Source organism: Oreochromis aureus, linkage group 3 (genome assembly GCF_013358895.1).
Source record: "Oreochromis aureus strain Israel breed Guangdong linkage group 3, ZZ_aureus, whole genome shotgun sequence".
Taxonomy (NCBI): Eukaryota; Metazoa; Chordata; class Actinopteri; order Cichliformes; family Cichlidae; genus Oreochromis; species Oreochromis aureus.
Window position 1 is genome coordinate 119,384,083 of NC_052944.1, and position 24,595 is coordinate 119,408,677.

Genomic DNA, 24,595 nt, shown 5'->3' on the forward strand with positions numbered 1-24,595 from the left:
CATTCTTTTTTAAGGCTTATTGCTGGAAACATGCTCTGATATAGTTTATTTTTTATGCAGAACATCTGAGGAAGTAATAGTCAGTGTTATTTAAAAAAAAAAAACAACAGCAACTTGACCATGCAAATTATCTTACTTATTCAGCCATGTGTTTCTTTTTTTCAGCACGCATATGACAACTTAGAATCTGTCAAAGTCCTTGTAACCACTTTTATAGATGAGAAGTAAATTTTTGTAAATTTCTGTAAGTAAATTTAGCATTTTAATAATGTAAATTCCACTACATACTGTAAATTGCACTTGTTCCCACTTACTGTGTATCTTTTAACCTTTATCTCATTATTTATTAGAGCTTTTTTTTTCTCAGTTAAAATTGCTCAGCTGTTACCCATATACATGTGTCCTTTCTACCTCAGGAGCATTATTATGAGCCAGTCTCCCATTGTGGATTCCTAAACTGCGCAACCTTAGACGGAATCTCGACCAGGGGCAGAGACGTTATAAGAAGCGAAAAGTGACAGATGACTGTGGTGAAGACAAGAAGCTCAGGCAAGAGGATGGGAATACCAGCAGCACAGATGAGTGTGTCACTCTGATCAAAAGATTGCGGCCCTCAGCTGAGAACCTTCCAACTATCATGTCAGGCATGGAGGAAACATACACCAGTCGCAGAGCCTGGATTAGCAAGGACTCCCCCACTGCCGCTGAAATATTCAGAGAGTACCCACAGTTTTTTGGACATGCCAAGTCTGGTAAGTTACTTGGTTTCCTGGTAATGGTTTATGTACTCCTTCTTCACTCAGTTGTGTTTTGCATACAAAGTATGCAACAGGAGTGGATACATTTGGAGCTATGTTTATGAGCTCCTAGTCAATATTTTGAAAGTTTTATAATTTCAGAGTTGGATCATTATTCACTGGGCTTTTATTACAATGAGCATCACTTTTCACATGATCCAAAATCTTACTCGTACCACCAAATGACTATAATAGTAGGGACATCAAATGACAATGTAGAAGTACTGCTCATGGAAGTGAAAAACCTACAAAAAAATCACCTATATCTGTATGAAACTCTGCTTTCAGCAGCACTATTTTCAACACAAAAAGCTCTACAGGACAAACCGCAGACAGACAAAATAAGAAATTGGCTGCTGGAACATCAGCTAAAAAGTCCTAATTTTTTTCAAAGGGTCAGATGGGACCTAAATCATAGCTAAAATTAAGGAATAATGGACTTGTATTCAAATACCACTCCAAGTAAATTGTTATGTTTCAATGTGTAGGCAAGCTTGATGTAGAAGTGAGTAACAGAAATGTGTTACTGTAAAGTTTGATTTTAGCCATACAGCTACCAAATGGGCAGAATGTACTTTTGATTTCATGTATTTAATGCTTTGTTTTAAACTTAAACACTGTTTTTTCTCTCCATAAGGTGGACTTGGAGTTTGGCAAGCTTACAGGAGGAAAGACGGATCTCTTTTTACGAAAATGGGAAGCCAGTATCATTCCGAAGCTCAAATCAGTAGCTGCCCTGGAAACAAGAATCCCCCCGCCGTGTGTTAACACACCTGCTCCCACCAGTTAGTGCCAGTCGTTGCAGCCTTAAATCAGCTATAACCCACTTGGTTGATTTTGCACTGGTATGTATTCAGTAAAGTTCACATGGTATTTACCTGAGGAAAGCATTTGTCTACACCTCACTGAATACTTCTCTAAAAATCTATCTTTATCTTCCCCATCTCCAAGCCTGGAACAAGTATTGCATCGTTTTGCAGTGATCCTGAAGCATCATCCACAACACACCAACCCCAGCTGATATGCATCGGTGATCTAAAGAGTGCAACCAGGCAGTACATCATTGTTGCTAAGAATGACAGAGTAACCATTTCTCCGAATGAAGCCCAGACGTGTGTTGTGGATAAGCTTTTCAAACTGTACTGGGTATGTAACTTGTCCTATCCAGCACCGCTTGTCTTCACCTTCTTTGAGTTTGTCTATGACCTGCCGCTGTCCACCCAAAGGAAAACCAAAGTACTGGAGCTGATTGCACAGATTAAAGCATGCAAGTAAAATGTTCACCTGTCCAAAATGTAGAGAGTCTCTGTTCACAAAGGTGAGAAACCTCATTTGGCATCTTTGTCAAATACACTGCTTATCTGGACTCTGACCATTTTTATGCCTATGCAGTGGAAAGGTCAGACAATATGAACTGATTGGCTGAAATTTTTGATTTTCGGCCTTTATATATAGTGACAAGCTTTGATGCTAATAAGCTGTATTTAAACCCAAGGTACAAAATTGTATAACCTGGATGCTATATTTGCCAAAATGTATGTTTTTCTGTTTGCATGCAACTGCACATTTGTTGAATGTTGACAATTTGTTGAAGATGACAACTGTTACCTTTAAAATTTTTTAATTCAATTTAATTATTGTCTGGACATGAAAAAAAAAAAAATATATATATATGATATTTTGCCCTTTTTTCAATTTTTTTGACATTTTAATGATCTGGAGAGATAGAAAGTTAGTCACATATGAATTTTGTTTGATTTTGTCAAGTAAAAATTCTGACAGCTGTTGTTTATTCAGTTTGTAATGATTTATAATATGCTAAATAAAAAATGGAATTCAATAAATGTATAATATATACCCATCTTTTTTTCTCCTTTTTTTCAAAAATTGAAATGTACACATTTTAACACATCTTTGTGTCAAAATAACACATCCTTGTGTTTACGTTTTTTAACACAGAAGATGTGTTAAAGGAGCAGACACATTAATTGTGTTAAAACTGACACATCATGTGTTGTCCCTGAGCTGATGCAGCACATGTGTTAAAATTTAACACATCATGTGTCAATTTTAACACATCCCTTCTAAGAGTGCAGGGCTTACTTGCTGTAAAACAGACTAAGATGAGGACTAAGGCTGACAGAGCTTTTGCCACGGTGGCCCCGACACTGTGGACTCTCTCCCTCATACATTAAGAACGGTGGACTCAGTCGTTGTTTTTATAAACAACTCAAAACTCACCTTTTTAAACTGTTTTTGGTTAAATTTCTGCCTGTTGTATATTGTCTGTTTTACCCTTTTATTATTTGTTATCTTATGTGCAGCACTTTGTGATTCTGTCTAGAAAGGTGCTACATAAATACAATTTTATTTATTATTTATTTGTTTGTTGTTTTTTGTTGCACACATTAAAACAAGTCTTTGCACATAGTAGTAAATGATGCCCAAGGAGTCTTCTCACATCTGCGACAAGTTTTTATGACTCCACTTACATTAGAAAAATAATGTGATGGATAAAAGGGAAACAAGAGAAGAAGACAGGCATATAAATAAATAGGTAAATACATGTGTTTGCCTAAAGTGTGGTTAAAATCTGGTGTTCATTACAGCCTCTTTGCTCTTTATTGAACACCATATCCAAAGTTCTTAAATATAACCAAGATCGTAGGACATGTGGAACTGAAATTCAAATATTGTTTCATCTGAACTCTATTCAGTGTTAGAAGTAAGCTTTTCCAAAGTCGCGCATTTCACTAGCTCAGTTTTACAACTGTCCAAAATGGCTTTCAGTAACTCACAAAGCTCTGTTCAGATTCTTTTCATGACCTTGTTAAGCCTCCTCCAGATTAAATAGACGTAGAGCTCAGGTAATAGACCAGACTGACAGCCTACACTCCATATGGATCAACCAGTCAGAGCTTTTTGTCCTCCTGCAGCCACCATAGCTGGGATTATGCAGTATACACTAATCAGTTGATCTGTGCTGTTTTCTATAACTAACATAGTGGCAACATAAAACTAATAATGCAAAGTAAAGGAAAAGTAAACCTTTTATTTATGATAAGTTTTCATTTTTTGCTTTAAAAAAAATCCAAATAGTTATTTATTTATTGATATCTGTCGTTGTTAAACCACCAAAAATATTAATTTTCAATCCACTTTTTCATATGATCTGTTTTCCCATGTGTGCATTTTACAAGTATTTTTAACCCTTAATGTTTATGGTGTTTATGATCACTGGGTTGTTTATAAACGCAGTGATCAGCAGTTTGTGGTGATGCCAGGCAGAAATAGAAATATTTCTACATGAACAGGGTCCTGCATAGATGACTGACATATTGAGATAATTTTAAATGGTAGGCCTGTTTAAAATTTAAACTATTCACTAACAACATAAATGTATCTGTGGGGAGTTTAGTGTGGTCAGAGATGACAGCAACAACAAGTAATTTCCTCATAGACATTTATCTAATTTTACATTTTTATGAAACCAGAGAACTGCCACCTGCTGACGTTTTGATTAAACGTAGGACCCATAATGGATGAACAATTTGTAACTGCAAAAGTTAGACAAAGCTATTTTTTCCAAGCTAGATTGTATTTTATTTCATAAATACAGCTCTGAAGAAAAATACAGTGCCTCACATCACAAGTGCAGCAAACTGAACTAAATAAATATTATTTACAGGAATGTAAATCTCTTTCATTACATCTTTAAAAACATTGAATATACAAAGACTTCTTTATGTGTTTGAACATTTGTACAAAACTCTTTTCCATGTCACACATCACAAGTACTCTTGCTGTTTGTTCAGTCCAGTTGTTAACAACAAAGCAGAGATGCCTCCTGCTGCAATATTTGAAGCTGTTTTGAAGTAGCGTCATTATTGAAATCACTGTCATCAGCTACAAGGATTGTCTTGGCTGCATATGCATATCATATACATAATAAACAGTATAATATTATTTCTAAAACTCATTAGACCAGAGAAAATGAAAATGTTAATGTGAAGGAACAAAAAAAATATTATATATTGATAGTTAAATAGAACTATATGTTAAACATAAATGTTAACCATAAAACCATAAATTTTTTCCATAAGAAAAAATGATAATGTAAATTAAAAAATTATATTCAATTCTTAAAACATTACAGAGAACTGAATACATTATTTGGACATGTTGTAGAAACAACGAAAGATGATGTGGCAAACAAATTTACAAGCAACAAATTAGTAAGCTACTAAAACCAATGTGGGAAAAGAAAGAAAAAAGGTGAATGTTTAATCCTGGGATATAGAAAGTGTCCAAAGCAGTTTATAAAATCAGTTTTAAAACTATTTAGACAGACACTCCAGCAGCCTGTCAATGCAGCCATTCCACATAAAAAAGAATCAAGTCCACATCAGCCCACCTGTCGGTGCTGTCAGTCACACTGATCATCTGCTCTTTCATCAGCTGAGCACAGACATGTCAGCAGCTTGTCAATGCGTCCTTTTCGCATGAAAAGAAACAGAATCAGATCCACAAAAGGACTGAGCAAAGAAAATATGATTAAGATGTAACGAGAGATGATTGTGGGAACGATTAATAGAAAGTAGTAAAAGAATAACAGAATTAAAATTCTTAGACTTTGATGTTTCTCCTCAGTGGGCACTGAGGCGGCAGCAGGCAGGGCTCTGAAGGTCCGAGCTAAGCAGAAGATGAACAGGGGGCCAGGGAGGGCGGCGTAAATAATTAAACGTTCTAATTCACTCTATGGCAAGAGGGACACTGATTATACAAAAAGCCCAGACCAGAACACAGACCAGCACAGAACTCCTCGTTTCTTTGAGGCAGTCCAACAGTGGATATGCAATGTATAAACACCTGCAACAGAAGAAAGACACAAATTTGTATCATCACAGTGCAAAATAATATGATTCTGACTGTAAGGATGTTTCACAGTACAATATAATGTTCAGAGACATGCAGGTACCTTTCCAGAGCAATGCACATCCTGAAGTACAGACTGGCCATCACACACAAGACATGAATAACAGCAGGTATGCTACTGCTTATTCTTAATATCCAAACAATCATTATGCAGATCTGGATTAGATTGGAGAGGAGGAGGTTTGTGTAATAGATGACAGGGACTGGACTCCTTCGCACCTGCAGGAAATATAAATTAATATTTAAAATAACAATAAATAAATGCAGGAATAAACATGACATGCTGTTTATGATGTTTTTATGCTCTCAGGTAGCACAAGGAGACTAATTTACAAAACAACAATCAACTGTTCTTTTAGGTTGTTGAAAACTTTTTAAAATCAAAGTGTCTCTTGACTTCCTTGCTTTTCAGACTTTTATCTGATGTCAAAACGTCTCCTTTTTAAAAGTTCTTAATGGTTGAAACTGCTGGTGCATGTAAAGCAACAGAGGACAAAATACTCAGTCGGGTCACTTCACAACACTACATATAATATAAGTGTCAATCATTTAGAAGTGGTATGAACTTAAATTACATTTCAGGAATGATTGACCCACTGCTAAAGGAATAAGAGGAACAGTTTGTTACTAGGATGGTATCTGTACTGCCAAGGTGCAGCTGATGGAGGTTCTTATGACTCGTTCACTAAAAGGAGAAAGTTTGTTTGGCTCCAAATCGGCTGATCAGAGTTTTTGTTTTATTAAATTAATTTAAAGTCAAATTATTTGAAAGTTGAATTATTAATATGCAAAACATAGAGTGCTACAAAAAATACATTTTAAAGTACAAAAACAAATATACTCATTAATTTAATAAAAGGTCCAGTCTCTGATAGTATGTATAATACTTATAAGCTTTAAACTTTTTAACTATTTGGATTGTGAGAAGAGATATTTTACTGTTATTTTATCATTGCATCAGAATCATATAATAAGCATTACATTAAAGCATTTATTGAAGCTATTGACATTATATTAAAGTTTGGCTGACAGTGATTGTTATAACCTCAGGTTAATCTTCTATTTACAGGTGTTGGTATAATCATACAATCTTTCATTGCAGGTGTAACCATCACCATCTTTATACATATTGCCGCTTGATGCTTATTATGGAGTTGTGCTCATGTCAGTAAGGGTTAAAAGCTACAGTCAGCGGGATGTCTGACTGATCTATTGAGGGAAGTGGCTCAGAGCGTAGAAGGCCGCACACGCTTACAAAACACATATACCATCATTATCCTTTATTCATTTGTATTCTTTTATTAAGCTTTGAATAGTGGCATTTGATTAGAACATTTATTCAACATATTACCTGTATGGTTTCAGTTAGGTCATTGCACACATGAAGAGTTGGCCTCTGTCCTTATAGACAGAGTGAAGGCTGCGGTCGAGGCACACATGCACACACACAGGCAGTAGTTAAACCCATGTATAGGGGAGAGTTCAAATATTTAGAAAACAGTTTGCAAGGCCTTGTAGCTGTTTGATTGTGCTTGCAGGAGAGACGGTTTGTTCCAGGGGATAAGTAGAGTGGAAGATTACTTTGAAGGATCTGGCCTCGGGAAGAAGAAGATGTTCTTTCAATATGTTAAAAGTTGTCAACATTGATTGTATTGTACCTACTTTACGCATGAGGGGGCGTGCTAATACCCCCTTCGAGGTGGTCGAACGGACAGGCGCGAGCCAGTGAGCTGAAGTGAGGGGGCAGACCGGTCACATCTAAAAGGTGAGGCACTACCTGTTGATTTATTCCAAAGTGTGCCAAATTGGACATTGACAAAATTAAAAGTCTGCTCACTGAAATTACTGGTAAATGCCTGTTTTGATTTTGGTGAAAAGCTCATGAGAAGTTGAAGTTGAAATAAGGATAAGTTTTAAGTGGGTTAGAGTCCCAAATATTGAGTAAAGTGAAAGTTTTAAGTGGGTTAGAGTCCCAAGTATTGAGTAAAGTGAATAAGGAAAAGGAAAACAGTGAAAGTGAGTTAGAGGCTCACGTAGATGTTAGGGAATTGGTTACTTTGTGGGTTAGAGGCCCCATCGGGCATAAGGTCGGACCTGTGTCAGTCATACACTTGTTTTGAGGTGTTGACTGTTGTTTAAAAATATTATAAATTCTTGAAGAATTGCTCAGAGGTAACGCTTGCCAAGGTCAAGGACGCTTAGACCTTGTCCTCAGTTGAGGGATAGTCAGTTGGTCACTGTGGAGCTTGGGGCACTCCAGAACAACTAGGAGTTAGAGTCTCCTTACCGTTTGAAACGGTAGTCTGCGCTTTTTTGGTCAGCAGAAGTTGGACTTCGGGCGTGTAACCTTAACTTAAAACTTCTGGAAAGCCTTGGTTGTGAAATGCCAAAAATAGAGCTTTAGGCAAAGTTTGGGTTGGTTGACGCTTTTAAATTCGGTTAGGGATTTTAGAAATCAGACAGAAACAGTTTGAGGCTGATACTGGTGAACTGAACGCAAAAAACCTGGGGTTTGTCCGTTAGAGGCGGTTATCGTAAATTTGTCGAAATTGTGTAGGTGTGAATAGGCCTGATAATCTGTGCAGTTGTAAATAAAAGACGTCTTTGTAACATAAACTGAGAGCCGGGTGTGAAAGGAGGCTCTGTGTGACGACAGCGCTGCTTAGCTATTTTTAGACTGTGTGTGGCTCCTGTGAGCCACACAGAGGGCTTGTACGTCCTGTTTAGCGTATTACTGAGTTTTATAATCATGATTGGCAAATATTGTTAAAAGCCTGTAAATAAGATGCTGGTTCTGTCCACCATAATAGCATGAATGAATTTTGATTTATTGTTGTGAATATATGATTAATGGCTGCAGGTGGCATATTTCTCTTGTGATGCAAAGCTGGATGTTTTAGAGTTTGAAAATGCTTTTGATTCGAGTAATGTATACGCGATGATATAAAGGGTTGAGTTTCTTTTTCTCTCAGCTTGAAAACACATAGATAGATATATTTGATAAATCAAGTTATCGTTTGGCTTTAGTATAATGTATAGTGTATTTAGAGTATGAGCTATCTTGATACAGAGAAAGTGGAGTTTGCCATCCTGGAGGATTGAATGATGCCCTGCCTCTGTGGTCAAGTTCAGACACAGGCTTTAAGCAGTCATGAGCCACTAATAAGCGTGACAGAGCAATAAGCTTAAACAAAGTACATTTGGTGAATAACTCTGATAGAAGAAAATCTATGAGCACGCAGTAAAGTGGACTTGTTAGGGGGAGTTTCACATAAGTCTGGTGAAAAGTTTAAATTGATTTGTACTTACAGACAGACTTTAAAGAAAATTTTATTTGTAATTGATAAAATCATAAAATGATTTGGTTCATGTTTGTGGTGTGAAGCATGATTTTATAAGATCTTTAAGTGGTTATTCTTTTAGTTCAATAATATAAGCATTTAGATTTAATTTACTTTACTCTTTGGTTCTATCATAATATATGGTGTGATTAAGCACGAATTTCACCACTATATGTGCTGTAGCAACTTCATTTTATGTAGATAAAAGGCATGTTTATCTCAGGGCCGTGCCGAATTGAAGTTTCACATATAGGGGATCTTCCTTACATGAATTGCATTCGTCACAGTGAGTACGAATAAAGGATTAATTACAGTGAATTATTTTCTTGAGGGTGTGTGTGTTTCTTGAGGTAATACTGGTTTTATACATTCATATTGAGGAGCGGATGATTGTGGCTGAGTGTGCGGATAGATAGCGTGAAGACGGCTTTGCAGCTGCTGGGTGTGAGTAGCTGGCTGTGTGTGACAGGAACTCTGCATTCCCATAAAAGGCAACTGCCAGACTGTGTGAAGTATGCACCCAGAGGGAGAGAGTAAAATCTAGGCAGATGAAGTGAATGGCTGTTTTCAGAAATGGAATACCAATTGAATGTTTTAGTGTGTTAATACAGGTGGATTTCTCTCAACCTGGAAACCTGAGTACAACGGAAAAACGATAGATTAACAGGATTAGGACAACAGACTGGCTCAAAATTTTACAGCCTTGACCTCTTACTTTGTCCCCACCCTGAGAAGAAGCTTAAAGGACATCTTCTCCTCCGGTTATCGGTTACCATCACTGGAAATTTTCAGGCTGCTTTGCCAGCCCGGAAAGCCGAGGCTGACCTGGACTCCTGCTCTCCCCTCTACCATCTTTGATGTGACCCTGACTAAATGCTGCAACAGCTGGACCCACAACAACAACCTGAAAATGTCAACAGGGCTGCAGGAAAGCGATCTCATGCAGCAGAGACGGAGAGCGTTAAATCCAAGGCTCGTTTCACTACACGGGGGAAATTTCCAGAGAGCTTCAGCTGACAGAGCTGTGACGAGACGCCCATTAAGCCCGGATGAAAGGTGAGGCCGAGCAACAGAATGCGGACCTTACCAACTCTGCATTAACACTGTGCAGGACAGTGATGGACCAACATGGCAACAAAAAAGGCGTGCCAGAGACTGGAAGCAATTTCAAGGAGCTCAGGTATCAGATGTTACCAAACGACGGCGTCGGGCCTGGATAGCAGCCGTGAGACGAGCTGATATCACGTTCTGTTCCATCTCCCGGTATCACTTGGTGTGCTCCAGACATTTTCATTCCGGTAAGCACTAAATATGTTCATATCACACTTTATAGCTGAATAATGTTATCGTTGGTGGTCTTGGAAGTTACAGAAAATGCGATCAAACATCGAATGGAGTGACTTTGCAGACATATGTGCTATGTGAAGATTCGCTAATTCTTTTGCACAACTGTAGGGAAGCCTCCCTACGAAATGGATCAAACAAATCCAGACTGGGTACCAACGCTACACATGGGGCACTCCGAAATCCGAACATCACAAGCAGACCGTCACAGGAGGCGAACAGAACGGGAACAAAAGAAAGCACTAGTAGGAGGTAAACAACAACCGCACACCCCACCACAATCTCTTTTAAAGTTGATCTTAGTGTCCGTCAATCAACACATACATTTGTGAGTATTCATACGGCCTTAATGTATAAACCACTTAAAAATTTCCTTGTGTATTTGCACTCTTTGTATTGGACAGGCTTTCACAATGGAGCAGCAAAGTGTGGAGGTGAAGCCTCAGCACAAGTTACCACAGAAGAGCAGCCAGAGATGGACACCACAGAAGAGCAACACCATAGCAACCCTGTGATTTTGGCTGAGGGCCAGATTTGTGACGGACATGTAGAAGCAGAGGTAACAGGTGCAGATGCAGAAAACGCTGATGTCAGAGATAGACAAATGGAAGATCAACGACCGACAATTGACTGTGAGCGCTGTGTACAGAGCAGAGCAGAAATAAACCGGCTGCTGGAGGAGAACAGAAAGCTTAAATCACTGTTAGACAAGACAGAGCTGAATGAAAACTTTTTAGAGGGTGACACGGAAAAAGTGAAATATTACACTGGTCTTACGTGTTTTGCTATTTTTATGTCTGTGCTAGACTATGTAAAAGCTTTCCTACCAGCATCAAAGAAACTGTCGCATTTCCAAATGCTCTTACTCACACTTATGCGACTTAGACTTGATCTTCCTGTCCAGCATCTTAGTTATCTATTCAATGTCTCCCACAAAACTCTTTCTTCTGTCTTTGCTGATACAATTGAAGTTTTGTATGGCCGCTTAGGAGTATTGGTACACTGGCCAGAGAGGCACTGTTTGCAAGCAACAATGCCTCCACAATTTATGGAAACTTTTGGAAATCGGGTAGCCATCATTGTTGACTGTTTTGAAATTCGTACAGAACGACCATCTAATTTAAAGGCTCGTGCTCAAACGTACTCGCACTACAAGGGTACACACACCATGAAATACCTGATCGGGATTACCCCCCAAGGTGCAGTTTCATTCACTTCTAAGTGCATCAGATAAACACATCACAGAGCAATGTGGTATACTTAACAAGCTGTTACCAGGGGATGTAGTTTTGGCAGATAGAGGCTTTGACATCAGAGATGCGGTGGGAATGATGTGTGCGGAGGTTAAGATCCCAGCATTTACAAGGGGCTTCTGCCAACTAGATGCCAAAGACATTGAAAATACACGAGCCATTGCACACCTAAGAATCCATGTCGAGCAAGTAATTGGCAGTTTGCGCAATAAGTTCAAAATGCTACACACCACCATGCCAATCCGTTCTCTTCTTCCATGTGAGGGTGAAGACATTACCTTTCTGGATAAAATTGTGCAGGTGTGTTGTGTTTTGGTTAACATGTGCCCCAGTGTGGTAGTGAAGCCAGACACACATGAGACTTGTTCTTGTTAATTAATGATTGTGAAAACTTTGAGTATGTCTCTGAAGAAATACTACTAGGAAAACCTTTTTTTTGTGTATTTGTATGAACACACTGACATTACATTATGTAACCATTTCTGTATCTGCATACTATAATTGACTGTTTATCATAGCTTTAAATTCAGTGTTTCACTAAAATAACATTATAATAAAAGCCAGATAACAACAAAGATCTGCATTTGATGCTTTATTATACACTTTGACAATTGTTACATGGTAAGTGCTGCAGTGTTGAAATCAAGGTATACAAATTTCAATGCACTTCTGACATAAAAACTACACACCAGAAAGAAAAACTTTGTGACCACTCAGGGCTGCATGTCGCTTAGAGAAATGTTTTTCTACTAGTTCTGGAAGGCACACCTTCTGAAAGAACTCCTGAGCTTTCTTTAAACGCGATTCCCAGAAGTGCATATCTGGGAAGATGCGTACAACTGCCATGTCCTTTTGTGTCCAAACCACGAGGTCACAGTGCTTTGCGTTGGACACAAACACCTGTGTTTGCACTTGTGAGTAAAAGTGGTGTGTCTTCTTCAAGTTAAGTCCATTTGCTGTCAACTCGAGGCAGACGTCTTTGTCATGTGCATCCAATGCTTGCTGAATGCTGTCAGATCTGTACTTAAATGGACATTTTATTTCCAGGGACCCCTTCCCACAACATTCACACGTGGTTAGTCCGTCAGGAGATGCTCCTACTTCAGGAAAAGCCGTGTTAACAAGAAAACCACACATGCGGACCTGCAGGTTTTTGTGACACGCTGACATTTTCTGGATGTAGGCGTTGCGAGCGTCTGGTTCATGCTCCAGTCCCCAAGTTGTTTGCACAGTATAGACAGAGTTAACAGGGTAGCAAACACGATTAACCAGAGTAATGGCGGGTTTTTCTACAGTGGTGGCAAACACAGCGTGCATCATTGAAGCCATGATTCTCCCAGCACGCCACACATACCATTCTGGACTCTTGTGTTGTAGTCTTGTGCGTACCTCTATAGCTGCTGCCTGTTCTTCTGTAACTTTTGCAGCGTTTTCGTACTTTACACAGTGCAGCTGTAGCTCGGAAAGGCCAAGGGACTCTGCTCCTGTGTTTTGCAAACACGCCAGAGACAGTGGTAATGTGGATGACTGTACAGAGTGTGATGTGTGGTATTTCTCCAATCCAGACAAACACACTGCTTTATTGTGTTTTTGAAGTGTGTCTAACAGTGGTGACAACTCCTCAAATGTAGAAGAAGGAATCTTTCTTTTTGAAGGACGGCTTCTTCTGCCTTTCACCACAGATGGTCCGTTTATATTTTCATCAAGAGTCTTTTTTTGTGCTGCTGAAGATGTAAAGTCAATGTTATGGCCAGCCGCTGGCAGTATATTGGTTGTGTTCCCCAGCAAAACCCAGTAGGCTGGTTCATCTGTGACAGTCTTTGTGCCACGGATCCTCACTGTTGCCTACACTTTAAACAGCAGTGCAGCGACATGGGTGCAGGTCTCTGCAACTCCGGCCATACAGGTGCAGTGTGCGGCTTCGACCTTCCCCGTGGTGCTTACAATTACCCATGGCCGTAATGCAGGCTCATTCAATCTTTGGGAGTGCAGTACCTGGAACATACAAGGACAAGGTTGATGTAAAGACAATAAATTAAATGAAATGAGACAGGGGGGACACAAATTTAAATCACGTTTTAATCAGTCTTTTAAATCACGTTTAAAAACATACATGTTTGAAATTTGTCCTGATTCGTAATTTGAGGAACAAGTTGAGAAACTGTGTGTGTATGCACAGGCCCCCACTATGTGTGTCTTCTCCTCCAGATTCCCCTGCAGCAAGCTGTGCTGGGCTCACAGGCCTCCATGCTGTAAACTTTATTATAAGTGGTGTGTTCTATTGTAAACAGATATGGAGTCATCTTAACTGTAGCTTAACTTTCTCACTTCCCCATACCTTCAACCCCCCAATTAACAACCTTCCAATGAACACCATGAATAACATGAATACAGTTAAACCTGCAATGAAAGATTATTATGCCATTAATATGTAATTAGGCTCCCCCTGAAATACAAACTATAATATAACATCAACAGATTCAATAAATGCTTTGATGAAATGATAATGATAAATGATGATAATGGTGATAATACTGGTTATGAATAAAACCTGAAAAATAGAAAAAACATCCTCCTTCTCACAAATTGTATTTAAGGTCAATTAGGGCAAACTGCGTCTGGATAGCATTGGATTATGTAACTATTTTATTATATTTTTATATTTATAATTTTATCATATTTTGATTTTATCTGTACTAGGATCTTATGGAAAGCACTTTGGTGTACTTCGGTCTTTCAAATGTGCTATATAAGTAAACTTTGATTTGATTTGGTTTGAAATTGGTGTTAAGTAATAATTTGCCTGATTATCAATGTGTTTGCTTGCATCTACTTTACAATTATGGGCACATAATAGGATAACGACATTCTAGCAGTTGAATGATACATGTATAACATTAATTATGGCAGGGGGTGGACAATGCACTCCAGCCGACTTACCTTGGTATGAATCACAACGTACTCGCAGTGTGGCGGCTTGAAAATAGCCAAGTCTTGCACCCAGCCGTTGGTAAATTGTATGTGCGCCTCCAGTGACTTGTAATTACGAAACTGGTTCGCTGTGTAGGCACTTACTCCACAAACAAGATAGGTGAAGATATCGGGGTAGGAGAGTGGCGGAAAGTCGTCTGCGTCTTTACTCCACTGCCGTATTTCATATGGGTCCAGATTTGCGATGCACTCTATTTTTTTCAAGTACCGCTGCTTTGCCTCTGGACGCAATCGGTCTCTATACCGTCCGTTTTCTTTGGAGCTGCTTTTAAGCATGATTCTTGTCGACGTCGTTCCAACACAGTGTCTCCTTTGATTCGTAGACCCCGAAAATGGCGCCGCGCTCCGCAGCGTGACGTCAACTCCAACGCCCTATTACAGGTATCGTCATTGTCAAGAGATTTATTATAAAACACTTCTTCAGTTGAGAATCAGAGAGGAGAAACACACTGCAGTTAGTTACTTGCAAACAAGGGCAGCCACAGAACTCGCACAGAAGTGCGGGCTCTGAGACTCGCGCCGTGCCACTGCCCTGTTCTTTATTTATACATCAGTGGGTGTTTGTTCTTTACATTGGAATGTGGATGTTTAGGTGTGTGTGTGTGTGTGTGTGTGTGTGTGTGTGTGTGTGTATGTTTCCATAAAATGACTTCCTAACCCTGCTGGCCTGGAAGTCCAGCAGTTCATCTAAACAAAATGCACTTAGAGTAAAACAGACATAGATACGTTTATCCTGCCATAAAACAATAAAACAAGGTATGACCTCTCCCATGCTCCCATGATGTGGGTGTGAAAACCAGAACACTCTGGAATCACACAAGCTTCCTAGGATGAGACATTCTTTCAGGATACTATCAACTACATACTTCTAAACACAAATCATTACATGCAGCATTCTACCATAAGTAAACCTATATAATTAAAAGGTAATACTGACATTATATTTAACATTCTATTAACAGTCATAGTCCCATACTAACATTTTCTATTACAGGTGCAGTGATAATCATTTTCATATACATGCATTGTATTTTTGTGCTTGCCAATGAGGGGGCTCGATCAACTAGTGGAGGGTCGGAAACTTTGTTCGGCGCGAGGACCGAACAATCTATTGTGTTAAGGATCTTGAGCTATAGAAAGAACACGCTTACAAAACACATATACCATGTTATTCATCATTATCCTTTATTCATTTATATTCTTTTATTAAGCTTTGAGTAGTGGCATTTGATTAGAACATTTATTCAACATATTACCTGTATGGTTTCAGTTAGGTTATTGCACACATGAAGAGTTGGCCTCTGTCCTTATAGACAGAGTGAAGGCTGAGGTCGAGGCACACACGCACACACACAAGCAGTAGCTAAACTCATGTGTAGGGGAGAGTTCAAATATTTAGAAAACAGTTTGCAAGGCTTTGTAGCTGTTTGATTATGCTTGCAGGAGAGATGGTTTGTTCCAGGGGATAAGCAGAGTGGAAGATTACTGGGAAGGATCTGGCCTCGGGAAGAAGAAGATGTTCTTTCAATATGTTAAAAGTTGTCAACATTGATTGTATTGTACCTACTTTACGCATGAGGGGGCGTTCTAATACCCTGATGTTCATAAAAACTATTGTTGTGTGGTTTTCGGTGAGAGATCGGTGCTGTATGCAGTATTCATCTCCCACACATGTGCATTAAAATAATCGTTTTGACTTGACCCGGCCGGACCAGTGTTGTTATTTTGGTTTTCCTCTTGTATCCATCCCCAATATTTCGAACCCGTAACAAACATATATTTGGGTCCAGAGATGGAGCAGCGCTCTCTCTGAGTCTTTGAGGCTGTTTTCTGTTTGAGTCTGGTTTCAGTTCAGTATAATTTAGCAGCTGTGACATCAGAGATTGTAGGGGAGGAACAACCACACCCACAGGTGAATTTCCCACCCAGAAACAAGAGCGTGAACATCACCTCTGTCTGCGCTGTGTTGGTCACAAGCTTTGTTCTGGGCTTTTAAGTGGAGGGCTGGAGCTTGTAAGTAATGAAGCTCAGAGCTGTGTTTGCACATGCTCAGTGTGACAGGATGTTGGCTGCTGTGAAAGCTGAATGCTCTGTGGTTAGAAGTGATCTCACACATTAGGATGACTGTGCTAGCTCTCTGTCAGAGTACCAGGGCCTCGCTTTGACCACATGACTCTCAGTACACAGCATGATGTGTGCGCTGTAAACAGGAAGCAGAGTAGCAGGACTGAGGTAAACCTCTGAGGGGTCAAACTGAGACTGAGCTCCAGATGTTTCCACATGTTTCTGCTCTGCGTGTGTTTGATGATTATTTCAGGTATAGATGATGGAATATGACCAGTCTGATGTCAGCCTGCTTCTCTGACAGCACCTCACCTCTCTGTGCTGCCCCCTGCTGGCTCTGATCATTACTGACTGAATCCTGCTGCTGTGCTGCATTTGTCATTTCCTGCTTTCTCTAACATCCATGTCAAATCGCTGAAGTCATCTGATCACTTTAATGCAATAAAACAGGAGCTCTAAGTCTGACATTTATTTACTGTCATCACAAACACACCCAGACAAAGGATGAAAAGCTGAAAATCAGCATTTGATTATTATTATTATTATTATTATATATCCATTTAACACGTCTGAGCTGGAAACAGAAACTCTGGTATGAACATCATTCATCGAACAGCTTCCAACTTCTTTTGCTCGGCTACAGTTTGGATGGATTTGGATTGGATGGATGCACATACAAAAGACAGAGAAGCTCCAATATCAAAGATGTTTTTATTTAAATAGAAACACTGAGAAACACTACTGACATGGCGCCGCGATCCCACAATGCACTGCGGCGTGACATCAACTCCAAAGCCCTATATGCGCTGCTTGACGTCGGGGCAGCACCCCCACCACGATGCCGCCCCGGGCAACCGCCCGTGTCGCCCGTATCAAAAACCGCTACTGACTCACATACACGGTTTCATGTCTCCACACGTCAGCATGTGAACTTTACTCTGACTCAGTCTGAGCAGTCAGACGGCATATTTTTAAAGTTAACACATCAACACACACAGAGCTGAGCCCCTCCCACCTGTGCTGAGTTTCAGGTGGAGTCCCGCCTCCTTCCAGGAAGCAGCTCACCTGTGTGTCCGTGTTTAGTGTCCAGGTGTGGAGTGGAGCTTGTTGTTGGTGTGTGAAGAAACTGTAAGTTTGCTTTGTTTCCTCCTTTAACAGTTTGTCTTTAGGAACTTTACTGTTTGTTCAGCTCATGTTTGGTTTCTTCACACAACAAACTGTGTGTGTTTGTATTCCCGGTCTCTCCATTAATGTTTTCCGACCAGTAAGTCCGCCATTTTCTGTCAGTGTCTGTGACGGGGAGCCATGAATGAGAGCAGCAGAGTTAGGTTGTCAGCAGCTGAACTCAGAGTCGTTGTTACTTCCTGATGACTGAAGGCAGCGTTTCCTGCCTCCATCAGTCTGCGGAGGAGGCAGAGATCACCCGCTGCTCTCCCCTCGCTGACACACTGAATGTGGCCTTGGCTCGGCCGGAGAGCCGCTTAGAGACTCAGAGATCCGAATCAATATATTCACAGACTCACAGAGAGGTCCCAGGTGGTTTAATAATAAAAATAAAAAAATAATAATACAATATTATAAATTTATCAATTTAGATGCAGATTAAACACATAAAAGTCTAATTAAACAAACAAAAAAGTCACAAGTAGTCAGTTTCCACCCACAGAGAGTCATGTGACTCAGACCGTTTCCTCCAGCATACCGTTGGATGCTAACAGCAGTAGCTGCTAACCAGTGTAGAAACACAGACCTGTAACGTCATAGTGAGAGCCTGAGGACCATTTGGTTTTAGAGGACAGTTTCTGCTCCCACACTCATTACTATCCAAAAAAGAGACACTTGGCCCAGTCATGAAGAACTTTAATAATACTGTTTGCTTAAAGAAAACTTTGACATCAGATAATGCCTTCTCGGTGCAGTTAATGAAATGTTAACTAGGCCTTTACAAGTAAACAAGTGCAAAACAGTCCAATAACAGTAGTGTGTAGTTTGAGCCAGGATTAATTGACCATCACACTTCACTGCGCAGAGTATGTTGTGAACTGTTCGGCTTGTGAACTTTTATTTTCTTTGATTTAAAACAGTAGTGAGGAGTAGACATTTAGACTTCTAAGCTGACACTGAGATGAACCAGGAAAGAAGCAGCTCTAAGGAGCTTGGATAGAAAAGCTGGACTTCTTTAAGTTGCTTGAAGACGTTTCACTTCACTTTCACTTCCTTAGACTATGATGACCTGGATGACTGAGAACCTTCACAGACAGAAAGAAGCAGCTGATATTTGGACAGCACACATGATGGAAAGGAGGATTTCAGTTGATGTGCACATGAATGATTTGTGTTTCCTCTGCAGGTGAAGGTAGAAAGTGTGTGTGAGCTGAATTGAGCAGCATGGATCAGTGTGAGGACAGAGAGGAGGGAGTCCCTCCCTCTAAAAGCACTCTGTGTGGGGAACATGAGAGCCAGACCAAAGCTCAGAGGTGAGATGACCATCTCTAACTGTCCATGACTCTTCTCCATGTCACAGCTCAGCACTCACATCACTGCTCCATCATTATTCACAGCAAGAAACATGGGAGAAGGAAATGTAAACCTAAATCTGAACCAGGAACTGGATCTCCACCCAGCTGTGTGTCCTTTAAGAGTGAGGCGTCTAAAGATGGCTGGATTGATTTTAAAGACCAGCCTCTGTCTGCTGCAGAGAGGTGAGCTGTTAGTAACATAAACTCTATGGTTAAAATGAACTGTAACTGTAACTGTCAGTTTATCTGGTTTAAGACCCATTTGGACAGAATTGGCTGTTTTTAACTATTTATTTTAATTAGAGTTGTAAATTTAGACCTCACACATCTGGATCCTAAACTATGATAGAAACAGCTGCTGGCAGTGGGTAGTTTGACTTTAGCCTGGTGGATGAGCTAACAGAAACAAGCGTGCCAGCTGTGCTCTGTGAGGATGATACGCTGCTCTAGAAAGCAAACAAAGGTTTGTAGCTCCTCTTCAGAAAAGTGTTCAGAGAGCAGCTGCTTTATTAGACAAAGCCTCGTCGTGTGAGCGCAGATATGTGTAACAGCTAGGTTGAAGGAGAACTATCACAGTCACGTCTCCATCCCGCCTTTATTAATGAACTTCCTGTTGCTTGCAGATGACAGGAACACAAAGTGTTTGTGCCACGTGATGCTGCAGGATTTGTTAACATTTCCTTGATGGTAGCATCTCCTCGTCTAACTGCAAACACATGAACGCTCCTAATGGCAGCTATCACAGCCACAGAGGCAGACTGTGTCTCACTGTTGCATTCAGGGACATTTGTTTTCCTGTAAAAAGCTGAACTCTAATCTAAGAGGACTGTTACTGACAGGAAACAGCTGCATTATCTGCAGGCTGTGTGATCACAGCTGCTTCAATCACTTTGTCATGTTCGTGTCTGCAGAGGTCAGAGGTCACAGTCTGCAGGGTCCAGCTGTCCGTCTGTGAGGAGTGACCGGTCCAAACCTCAACCTCCACTCTTCAGTGCTGAACCTGGACCAACGAGGTCAGAGAGCTGTGATGACTCCTTTACATGTTTGTGTTTCCTGGATAAATCTGACCTGAAACATCCTCAGATTGTTACAAAGATTCAGGACATCAGGACAACACTGAACCACAGTATGGTGGATAAATCCCACCATACTGAGCTCAGAGTTAATCACAGGGAACAAAACCAGATGTTACCTTCAGATTGTGACCTTTGGAGTGGACGATGCAGATTTCAATAGAGAATAAATGTTGTTGTTTTTCAGCTGTGAAAAAAGAATCTAATTTTCTGAACTTAAGAATTTATGATGCTGGAAAAAACATGGTGACAAAAACACAACATTTCCACTGTATTCATAGAATGAATGTAAAACTGTCAGACATTCATTAAATATGCAAAATGTCTACAGAAGCATCAGAGGGTCAGATGTGAAGCTCTCAGTGATTTTGATCAAAGGACTCATCAGTTATTGATCTGTACTACACTGATCTACCACGTTAGTAAAGCTGGTGTTCTGGTGGTGGAGGGAGACCTCGGATCATGTTCTGGTTTTGGAGCAGTGATCTGCTGATGGTTCAGTTTGTTGAGCTTCTTCACGGATCAGTTGGCTGCGGTCGCGAGGTCTCAGAATCTACTCTGTGAGCAAAAGATTGACAAGACCACGGAATTGAAGGTAAACAACATCATGGAGAAACTGACGGCTATCCAACGGGAGATGGAGAGATCAGTGTCGGAGTGCTAAAACAAAAACAGTTCGAAATTCTCTTGAGCTGTTGGAAAGAAATCGCCATCTTAATGCGGCTACCCCTCCGGCGCCAGCTGCGGGCTCAAGGCTGGAGCCGATCAAAACAATCCCAGATAACGAGTGTGTTTAGACTGTTCCTTCCCATTCTATGCAAGGCCACCTGGGTTGGCTGGAAGACTGTTTACTTAGCCTGGGAGGGCGAAGGACACTGTCTCCGCTGAACTATGGACACGCACACACATACACTTACACTGATAAGCATACACTGATCCCCCTCCCTTTCCAAACGCCTTCGATGCTTGTTTCCTGCGGGGGAACACGGCGGGTCTATGTGCCGCGCTGGAATGATAGCGCTGTGCAGGGCGGCTGCTGTGTTCGCTTCGGATGACTCCTCACCCCCCACCCAACCCCGTGGCTTGTCATGTCCTTCATAATGTTGTGCTGTGGACATTCATGTGCTTTTTTGTGCAGAGGAGTTTTTTTGTTTCCTGTTCTCATGCTGTCCTACCATGGAAGCACAGCATGAGTAGGGGTCTCTTTTTTTCCTCTTGTACTTTCCCATTGTAATGTACATTTCAATGTTTTTCTCTAAATGCTACCTATCTCCGACCTGTATCCCCATGTAATGTCTGTGTTGTATGTGTAAGGTCGGGGGGGGTCCTATTTCACTGCAGGGCAATCTGCATGTGACGAATAAAGCTTTGATTGATTGATTGATTGATTGATTGATTGATTGATTGATTAAAAATGGCCCATATTTTCAGAATCTGAGAGTTTAAAACTTGACAGACTTGATTCAGATGAAGTTATTTGAGCAGAAACTCCTGGATCTTTATCCTGTGCTTGATCTAATCCTTCATGGTTCCTCCACAGAGTGGACCAGCAGAGCTCAGAGGTTCCCAGTGGTCACTCTGCCCAGCAGCATCAAACACAGCTGGACTCCATATTTATGGTCTGTACATGTACAACAACTACTGTTACATCTATTCTGTTCACAGTCATCTCCATGCTGCTCTTTGTAGACCAGTGGATTGTCAGTGTGTCCAACATGGATCTGATGTTTGGCTCCATGATTTCAGTCTGATTGGCTCATTCATAAATATTCTGTTCCAGCTGCTGGAGGACAACATCATCACTTTTGTGAAGAATGAGCTGAAGAAGATCCAGAGGGTTCTGAGTCCACATTACCCAGAATGCTTAGAGAGTCAGAGGAGCAGCAGCAGAGAGGCATTTGTGAAGATCACAGAGGACTTCCTGAGGAGAATGAAGCAGGAGGAGCTGGCTGACCGTCTGCAGAGCAGTAAGAGCATTTATCTAAAGATTTAAGTTGCTGGATAATGAGACATTTACTGATGTTTTATGAGATGGAGCAACATGTTTGAAAGATTGATTCTTTTGGAATAAAGTGTTTGTTTCCACTTTCAAAAGATATTCTACATATTTCTTCTCATTCAGAACTTCAAGCTGCAGTTTGTCCTCGTGAACTTAAGTCTGCACTGAAGAAGAAGTTCCAGTGTGTGTTTGAGGGCATCGCTAAAGCAGGAAACCCAACCCTTCTGAATCAGATCTACACAGAGCTCTACATCACAGAGGGAGGGACTGCAGAGGTCAATGATGAACATGAGGTCAGACAGATGGAAATGGCATCCAGGAAACCAAACAGACCAGAAACAACAATCAGACAAGAAGACATCTTTAAAGACACACCTGGAAGAGATGAACCAATCAGAACAGTGTTGACAAAGGGAGTGGCTGGCATTGGGAAAACAGTCTTAACACAGAAATACACCCTGGACTGGGCTGAAGACAAAGCCAACCAGGACATCCAGTTTATATTTCCATTCACTTTCAGAGAGCTGAATGTGCTGAAAGAGGAAAAGTTCAGCTTGGTGGGACTTGTTCATCACTTCTTTACTGAAACCAAAGAAGCAGGAATCTGCAGCTTTGAAGACTTCCAGGTTGTGTTCATCTTTGATGGTCTGGATGAGTGTCGACTTCCTCTGGACTTCCACAAAACTACAATCCTGACTGACCCTAGAAAGTCCACCTCAGTGGATGTGCTGCTGATAAAACCTCATCAGGGGAAACTGCTTCCCTCTGCTCGCCTCTGGATAACCACACGACCTGCAGCAGCCAATCAGATCCCTCCTGACTGTGTTGGCATGGTGACAGAGGTCAGAGGGTTCACTGACCCACAGAAGGAGGAGTACTTCAGGAAGAGATTCAGAGATGAGGAGCAGGCCAGCAGGATCATCTCCCACATCAAGACATCACGAAGCCTCCACATCATGTGCCACATCCCAGTCTTCTGCTGGATCACTGCTACAGTTCTGGAGGATGTGCTGGAAACCAGAGAGGGAGGACAGCTGCCCAAGACCCTGACTGAGATGTACATCCACTTCCTGGTGGTTCAGGCCAAAGTGAAGAAGGTCAAGTATGATGGAGGAGCTGAGACAGATCCACACTGGAGTCCAGAGAGCAGGAAGATGATTGAGTCTCTGGGAAAACTGGCTTTTGATCAGCTGCAGAAAGGAAACCTGATCTTCTATGAATCAGACCTGACAGAGTGTGGCATCGATATCAGAGCAGCCTCAGTGTACTCAGGAGTGTTCACACAGATCTTTAAAGAGGAGAGAGGACTGTACCAGGACAAGGTGTTCTGCTTCATCCATCTGAGTGTTCAGGAGTTTCTGGCTGCTCTTCATGTCCATCTGACCTTCATCAACTTTCGGGTCAATCTGCTGCAAGAGGAACAAACAACCTGCTGGTGGACAACAATAATTAACAAACCAAACCTAAAATCTCTCCATCAGAGTGCTGTGGACAAGGCCTTACAGAGTCCAAATGGACACCTGGATTTGTTCCTCCGCTTCCTCCTGGGTCTTTCACTGCAGACCAGTCAGACTCTTCTGCGAGGCCTGCTGACACAGACAGGAAGTAGCTCACAGACTATTCAGGAAACAGTCCAGTACATCAAGAAGAAGCTCAGTGAGAGTCTGTCTGCAGAGAAAAGCATCAATCTTTTCCACTGTCTTAATGAACTGGATGATCATTCTCTAGTGGAGGAGATCCAACAGTCCCTGAGATCAGGAAGTCTCTCCACAGATGAACTGTCTCCTGCTCAGTGGTCAGCTCTGGTCTTCATCTTACTGTCATCAGAAAAATATCTGGATGTGTTTGACCTGAAGAAATACTCTGCTTCAGAGGAGGCTCTTCTGAAGCTGCTGCCAGTGGTGAAAGCCTCCAGCAAAGCTCTGTAAGTGATTATATGTTGTACTAATTGAATTTAATAGTTGTCAGCACCTACATTCAGGAATAATAAGAAACAAGGAAAATTTACCTTTTCTTGTTCAATTTTTTTTTTTTTTGATTTTTTTTTTTTTTGGGCATTTGTCACGCTAAGATGTTTCGGCTCATAAAGCAAATTACAATATTGTAGAAAGACAATTCAAGCAAAAACAAGATGCAGTTTTTATATCATGATTTAGTGTGTTAGGCTGTAAAAGTCATCAAAACCTATCTGGTGCTAAGTGATAACGTAATTTCCTTTAGAACCTGGTGTTCTGCTAAAGAGTTAGAGAAAGGAAGAATATCATCCAAGTAAACAAAGA

General features: G+C 40.8%; 2 protein-coding genes and 2 long non-coding RNA genes across 4 annotated transcripts in view; all 4 read left to right on the plus strand.

The window, feature by feature from the left end:
• The window catches only part of LOC120435165 (protein NLRC3-like), a 137,380-nt gene that overhangs the window by 77,723 nt on the left and 35,062 nt on the right, over positions 1 to 24,595 (plus strand). The window lies entirely within an intron of this gene.
• On the plus strand, positions 215 to 2,654 carry LOC120437975. Its single transcript, XR_005611549.1, has 3 exons — positions 215 to 752; positions 1,435 to 1,642; positions 1,749 to 2,654. It is a non-coding gene; the product is annotated as an uncharacterized LOC120437975 (long non-coding RNA).
• On the plus strand, positions 9,236 to 11,781 carry LOC120437971. The gene is made up of 2 exons (XM_039608466.1): positions 9,236 to 10,669; positions 10,822 to 11,781. Exons 1-2 carry the CDS (start codon positions 10,546 to 10,548, stop codon positions 11,649 to 11,651), a joined length of 954 nt encoding a protein of 317 aa, XP_039464400.1. The 5' UTR covers positions 9,236 to 10,545; the 3' UTR covers positions 11,652 to 11,781.
• On the plus strand, positions 19,140 to 21,647 carry LOC120437974. Its single transcript, XR_005611548.1, has 3 exons — positions 19,140 to 19,202; positions 19,287 to 19,427; positions 20,156 to 21,647. It is a non-coding gene; the product is annotated as an uncharacterized LOC120437974 (long non-coding RNA).